At 34.9% G+C, this 7,998-nt stretch overlaps 1 protein-coding gene across 1 annotated transcript in view; it reads left to right on the forward strand.

Annotated features, from left to right (window-relative positions):
• ABCA12 (ATP binding cassette subfamily A member 12) overlaps positions 1-7,998 on the forward strand; it is a 199,192-nt gene that overhangs the window by 160,909 nt on the left and 30,285 nt on the right. Inside the window, exons 37-39 of the mRNA XM_032278308.1 lie at positions 3,202-3,329; positions 5,096-5,183; positions 6,957-7,062. Coding sequence (XP_032134199.1) covers positions 3,202-3,329; positions 5,096-5,183; positions 6,957-7,062 — 322 coding nt within the window. The remainder of the gene's footprint in view (positions 1-3,201; positions 3,330-5,095; positions 5,184-6,956; positions 7,063-7,998) is intronic.

Raw genomic sequence — 7,998 nt, forward strand, 5'->3', positions numbered from 1 at the left:
AGGTGGATCACGAGGTCAAGAGATCCAGACCATAATGCCTGATATGGTGAAACCCCATCTCTACTAAAAATACAAAAATTAGCTGGGCATGGTGGTGCATGCCTGTAGTCCCAGCTACTCAGGAGGCTCAGGCAGGAGAATTGCTTGAACCCAGGAGGCAGATGCTGCAGTTAGCCAAGATCGTGCTACTGCACTCCAGCCTGGTGACAAAGTGAGACTCGGTCTCAAAAAAAAAGAAAGAAAAAAAAAGTTAGTCTTGGCCAGGTATGCTGGCTCAATGCTGTAATCCCAGCATGTTGGAAGGCAAAGGCAGGTGGATTTCTTGAGCTCAGGAGTCTGAGACCAGCCTGGGCAACATGGTGAAACCCCATCTCTACCAAAAAATCAGAAAGTAAAATAAAATTAGCTGGGCATGGTGGCATGCATCTGTGGTCGCAGCTACTCAGGAGGCTGAGGTGAGAGGGTGGCTTGAGCCTTGGGAGGTCAAGGCTATATCACTGCACTCCAGCCTGGGTGAAAAAAAAATTAGTCTTAACCCAGTATTAAAAGTTTTAAAATCCCTTATGTAATTTAGCTAACTTTAGAAGTTTTTTATGTGTTTCTTTAGTTCACAGTAAAAGTTACCTAACTTAATATTTAAAATTGAAATCTGAATAATTTTTATTAATCTAAAAAATCTAGGCCAGGTGCAGTGGCTCATGCCTGTAATCCCAGTACTTTGGGAGGTGGGAGGACTGCTTGAGGCCAGGCGTTCGAGACCAGCTGGGCAACATAGTGAGACCTCATCTCTACAAAAACTTAAAAAAATTAGCTGGGTGTAGTGGTGTGCACCTGTAGTCCCAGCCATTTGGTAGGGCTAAAGTGGGAGGATGGCTTGAGGTTAGCACTCAACTCAGGCTTGAGTGCTGTGATTGCACCACAGCACTCCAGCCTGAGTGACAGAGAGAGAACCCCCTGTCTCAAAATAAATAAATTAAAATAAATGGAAAATCCAGTAGATCTTCAATTTTTTTCCAACCAATTTTGTCACTTAATTAACATCCCCAAATCTATTTCCAACTATTTAATAACAATGAGGTCATTTTGCATAATGGATGCTCTGTACATCAGACACACAATATGGACAAAGTACTAAGTTTTTTGAGAGAGAAAAAAATACACTGCATATACATCAAAAGATTAAGGAATAAAAAGGAAATCCACAGAGTGGAGAACAATATTCACAATATACAACAAAGGACTCATATGCAGAATGTGTGTATAAAGAACTGCAAATTGATGAGAAAAGAGAAGTAAGACAACAATTAGCAACAAACATGAGACACTGTACAAAGAACATATCCAAATGGCCAATAAATATATTAAAAAGGTAGTCATCAGGGCAATACAAATTTAAGCCACAAAGCAATACCACTTCACACTCACCGAAATGGCTAAAATGAAGAAGAGGAAAAATTCTAAGTGTTAACAAAAATATGCAGCAGCCAGAACTCTCAAACTCTGCTCTGGGAATTTATTTTGGTGCAAACACTTTTTAAAACTACTTGGCAATATATCCTAATGCTAAAAATTTGCATATCTGTGGGACCGGCAATTCTACTATATACCCATCAGAAATGTGAATAATACCCACTAACAGAATAGGTAAAGTCAAATATAATATATTTCCACAGTAATATATAAACACAATGAGAATAACTGATCTACAATTATACAAAACATATGGAAGATCCTCATAATTGTAATAATGAGTGGAAAGAGCCAGACACAAGATAACACATTTATACCATTCCATTAATATAAAATATAAAAATAGGCAAAACTAATCTGTGTCTGTTACTAGGGAGTCAGTGAGTTGAAGGGAGTGTGAGGAGGGGCTTCTGGGGTATTAGTACTGTTTTGTATCTTGATGTGGTTGTTGGTGACTGGTTACACAGGTGTGTCAGTTTGTCAAAATTCATCAGGCATAATATGTGCATTTCTCTATGTATAGTATAATTTAAAAATTGCACCAAATACATAAGAGCATCTTCTTTTAATTCTTTGCAAAAGCAATGTCATTCTGGAATGTGAGCTTCATGTTGATATAACTTGATTGATATAAGGTAAAATCCAGCACTGATTTTTCAGAGCAACCTGGAACCTGATGTTCTTGAAATATACAAGTGGTATATATGAAAAAGTGTTAGACTTTTCCCAAACTAAACTTCACTGCAATGAAGCATGAGACACTACACTGAAAATTAAGTTGTCAGGAAGTGCAGAAAGTTACAAACATAAATATAAATGGTTAAATTAAGGTCTAAACAAATGTACTTGGTAATCTTAAGTACCCACAGAGGAAAGTAACCAGGGATATACAGGAACTCTCCACTGGCTTTGTGACTTTTCTGTAAATCTAAAATAATTCCAAACTAAAAGTTTATATATATAAAACTAACATATATACTAATATATATATGCACATATATACATACATATTAACTAATATATTCATGAGTGAAGAGTCAGACACAATATAACACATTTATACTATTTATGTATGTAGTATAAATGTATATATTATATGCAATATTTATAATATATACATTTATATTATGTAATATATGTCATATAAATGTATATTATGAATATATATACACTAGTGAAAAGATCCAGACACAAGATAACACGTTTATACTATTTATATATATATATAAATAATACATATAACTAATAATAACTAGTACGTTTAAGCTCTGACTCTTAGGTTACATAACTAAAACTAATGTATCATAAACTTTTCATCCACTGCTATCGATCCTTGAAAAGTATTACATTTTCAATTCGTGGCACTTTTTTTCTTCCCTGAGAATTATTGGGGAAATTTTGTCACCTCAATGTTTAACATTATTGTCCAAACATATTAAGTCTCAGCACAGTGAAGGAAATATCACATATTTATTAACTTGTGTTCTTTTGGGTCTTCAAGTGAGTCCTAAACATATGGATTTGCTCTACATGAATAATAACTATTTGTTCTAATTTCTTAGCCTAGGCAAGATGACTTCTTTTTCAAAGCTCTTTAGAGTCAAAGGACAGTCTTACACTCTACCAGTTGCAGTAATAGACAAATCATGAGACTGAAGCTCCTTGACATTGTCTACTTAACTGGCACAACACTGGCTAGAAAAAAATTTCATTTTTAACTTTATTTTCCAGGAATGTCCCAAATTTAACTATTCCCCACCTCATAGAAGAACTTACTCATCCCAAGTAATTTATGACCTCACTGGGCACCGAGTGGAAAATTATCTTATAACAACTGCAAACGAGTTTGTCCAAAAAAGGTAAAATACTCTGTTTATAACATACTTAAGTGCTTTCTAATTTTAATGGTAGCTGCCCTCTAGAGACAATAGTTACAAATTTCTGTTGTTTACCTTTTACATGGTTAAAGTCTCTGTTTATTTGTTTATTTACTTATTTATGAGACAGAGTTTCGCTCTTGTTGCCCAGGCTGGAGTGCAATGGTGCAGTCTCAGCTCACTGCAACCTCCGCCTCCCACGTTCAAGCGATTCTCCTGCCTCAGCCTCCTGAGTAGCTGGGATTATAGGGATGTGCCACCACGCCTGGCTAATTTTGTATTTTTAGTAGAGATGGTGGTTTCACCATGTTGGTCAGGCTGGTCTCGAACTCCTGATCTCAGGTGATCCACCGGCTTTGGTCTCCCAAAGTGCTGGGATTACAGCATAAGCCACCACGCCTGGACAAATTCTCAGTTTTATTTAAACAGCCTTATATATTGAAAGGTAAGTAATGACTCTAAATTAAGATTTATTTGTGCAAACTGAAAACCATTGGTTATTTTCGGCCTCAAAAATATACTGTTAAATTTGTACTTATTTTTTTTTTTCCTTGAAGCCAAAGAGAAGTTATTAACTGGCTTATACCAACCTGGAGAAATTTAAGGCACGACTTTTGATGACAATTGGCCTTAGTTCCAATATGAATATCTCAAAACTTAAGAGTGTGATACCTGCATATGGACAAAACAGTTGTTCATGTGTAGCAAGGAAATGGGCTTGGACCTAAGCCACCTAAGCGTTTATCATGGACACAAAGTGGATAGGCCTTCAATTACTCCCATTTTCTTCTTTCTTCCCTCTCTTCCCTTCGTTGTTTCTCAGTATACATACATGATTAACATTCATTGTAAAAAATTATTAGAAGCTACAGATAAGCAAAAAGAAGAAAAAGAATATTATTTCTCCACACAGATATAAGCACTATTGATATTTTGGTGTATATCCTTCCAGAAGTTTTCTTGTCACAGATATACATATAAATATTTTCAACAAAATGGGTTTTATTATAAAGTCTTAAAATCTGCCTTTAAAAAAAGTGAATGACATGCTATGATGTTATTTCCGTGTCGAAAATATACAGCTCTATAGTACTACATTTAGGATGACAGTCACGAGATTATTCCAGTGTGACTATGCCATTATTTATTTAATCTGACCTTAATTTGGTAGACAGTTAAATATCTATTCTTGAAATTACTACTTGGATTTTAAAAATCCACTTTTCATTTTTATACCATGAATTGACAAAAAGTTAAATAGACCCAACTCGCCCTTAAATATCCAGGAAGAAAAAAATGTATAATACCTGGGGACAAAATAGGGGAAAATTTGTTATTTAGAAGAAATTGAGCCATTTGAAAAAAGATATGAACTGATATTATATCGCTTCAGTATTAATTACCTAAAAGGAATATTTGAGTACTAAAATATTAAGACATTTGAGATGGCACATAGGTCAGTTAAGATGGAGAGATTGATTATGTTGTATGTCACTCATTTTCAGGATGCTACACATATGCAATTGTTTAGAGGCACTTATTGCCTCTAGTTATGATGTGCATTTAAGACTGAAATATGATAAAGGGAATTGATAAAACTGTAAAATGTTTGTCAGGCAGTATTCATTTTACACTATAAATGTGTTCCTAATAGAAAAAAAAAGTTGAGCTCCTCGTTAAGTATTTTAGAGCTATTTAAGAAGATTTTCTCCACTAAACCAAAGATACATTTTTATTACTCTCTGTAGATATGGAGGTTGGAGTTTTGGGCTGCCTTTGACGACAGACCTTCGTTTTGATATAACAGGAGTCCCTGCCAATAGAACACTTGCCAAGGTAAATTTTGATCTTTCTTCTAGAATATCATACAAATGAGAAGGTGAAATTGGTATGTTCAAGCATTTTCATGAAGTGAAAACAAAATGTGGGTACAATGGATTTGACATTGTTCATAACCCATAGCATAGCGGTTCCAATTCTGTGTGTATACCCTGGGAAAACATGTATATATTGGCACCAGGGCACATGTACAAATGTGTATACATAGTAGTATTTTTCATAATAGCCAAAAATATAACCCAAAATGCCCATATGCAGAATATAGAAATAAGTTGTTTCATATTAATTCAATAAAACTTTCAACAATGTAAATGAAAGAACTCAGCTCCATATAACAAGCAAATTAAGTCTCCCAGACATGATTAATAAGGAAAAGAAAAGACAAAAAGGAATACATTGACTATGATTACCTTTACTGTAAGCTTTCAGAGTTTGTAGGCAAAACTCAACCATATTGTTTACAGGAAAGGGAGGGTATTGTGATTTGGAAGGACATGGATGGTCAGGGAAAAGGTGTTCTGCAGGCTGGCAATTCTGTATGATGCTTTAAGGGATCACACAAGTTGAGAAATAAGAATTCCTTCAGAATTTTTTTTTTTGGTAACACTACACATTTATGACATGCACTTTTCTTTATATAGCTGTCATAACTATTTAGAGAATGAAAACGTGTATGTTTAGCCTTGCTTCTTAAAGAACCTGGAAACTTAACCGAATTTGATGGAGATAAATAATTCTGCTCACTTATTTTTCCTTTTTGATTATACCTAAAATGAGCTAGAGTCACGGGATCAGACACATATTCTTACCCATATGATTAATGGCAGTTTTAGGGACTTTAAATTATCTTCACATATTTCTCATTTGATAGTAAGAGACATATACAGTATTTGGGGAAGTGGGGAAGCTAATGTCCATTTAGTGACTATTAGGTGCCAACCACTAGTATGATCTTTTACATAAACTACCTAATTTTCTCCTCACAACATCCCTATGTGATAGATATTACTGAACGTATTTTAGCTGATTTTTACAGCAAATCATGTAGAAAGTAAATAGTGGTGCTGGGGATTTCACTGCCTTATTTTTTTTCCTCTCCTTCTCCTCTCCACACACAGAGTAAATATTCTTGCATAAGCATGGGAATTTCTAATATAAAATCATTTCTCTCCAAATCAACTTTGCCATTTTGAATTATTAATTGGGTTTCTTGAATTTGAGGTTCACTAGCATATTAAATCTCTCTGTTTTTAACACAGAAGGTAAAATTGTGCCCTGTCGTGTAGGTTATAATTAGGAATCAAAAATTAGTGGAGGAATTTCAAGTTTTCAATCTTGTTGCTAAGGACACAATGTTTGTAAGGGTATTTTATTTCTTTCTCCAGCTTGGTCTATTCCATTAGCTTTTATTACCATTATTGACAGCCAGAATACCTTAGTTCTAGTCTCAGGATCCCATGGATCTGACACAAGGATGTAGATAATGATTTCTCCAGTTTCTTTCAAGCTTTGCCTAGAAGAGATCCTGAATAACTAATAACTTAGTGCTATCCACAGAACAACTGTCTTCCCAATTTCTGCCTGCTTCTAAATTGGAGATTTATAGGCCTATGGTCAACACTCTAAAGAATAGTGGATAATCTTCCAAGATAAAATAAATTATTGGAAAATTGATGCTTTTAAATATAAATAAGGTAGCCTGTCAGATGTTAAGACAGCCTAATTTATTTGAATGCAATATTGATCTTGCCTTCTTTCGGAATTTAATAGGTATGGTATGATCCAGAAGGCTATCACTCCCTTCCAGCTTACCTCAACAGCCTGAATAATTTCCTCCTGCGAGTTAACATGTCAAAATACGATGCTGCCCGACATGGTAAAGTTACTAACACAAAAGTACCTTGTATCATAACTTTTGTTACTCTCCCTATAAAAATGCATTTTATATCCTGTTTCCTCACAGTGGCAGGTATTTTGTGGTATCTAAATCACAGGTCTTTAAATGGAGTTTCGAAGTAGTAACTACCACCAGATGGAACATTCTGGATAATCTCCTTCAGGTTAATTTAGTTTTCTCATTTATCAAATCAGGATAATAATGCTGACTTCAGTGCACGTATGCTGTCAACCAAGTAGTTACAGCTCACAGAAAAATATTTTTAAACAATGTGCTTGTCTATAAGCTAAACGATTTTTAAAAACAATGTTTATAAATATTGTTCACAAATCTAAATATGACAAAACATTTTTTTTGACTTAAGTTAGTGGTTACTTTTTAATTTTGTTATTATTTTTATTCAACTTTTAAGTTCAGGGGTACATGTGCCAGATGTACAGGTTTGTTACAGAGGTAAACATGTGCCATGGTGGCTTGCTGCACAGATCAACCCATCACCTAGGCGTTGAACCCAGCATCCATTAGCTATTCTTCCTGATGCTCTCCCTCCTTCCATCCCCTGCCCTCTGACAGGCCTCAGTGTGTGTTGTTCCACCATGTGTCCATGTGATCTCATCATTCAGCTCCCATTTATAAGTGAGAACATGTGGCATTTGGTTTTCTGTTCCTATATTAGTTTGCTGAGGATAATGGCTTCTGGCTCCATCCATCTCCCTGCAAAGGACAGGATCTTGTTCCTTTTTATGGCTGTATAGTATTCCATGGTGTAAATGTACCACATTTTCTTTATCCAGTCTATCATTGATGGACATTTAGGTTGATTCCATGTCTTTGCTATTGTGAATAGTGCAGCAATGAACATATGTGTGCATGTATCTTTTTTTTTTTTTTTTTTTTTTTTTTTTTTTTTTTTTT

Source organism: Sapajus apella, unplaced genomic scaffold (assembly GCF_009761245.1).
Source record: "Sapajus apella isolate SASKATOON/1434 unplaced genomic scaffold, GSC_monkey_1.0 scaffold10, whole genome shotgun sequence".
Taxonomy (NCBI): Eukaryota; Metazoa; Chordata; class Mammalia; order Primates; family Cebidae; genus Sapajus; species Sapajus apella.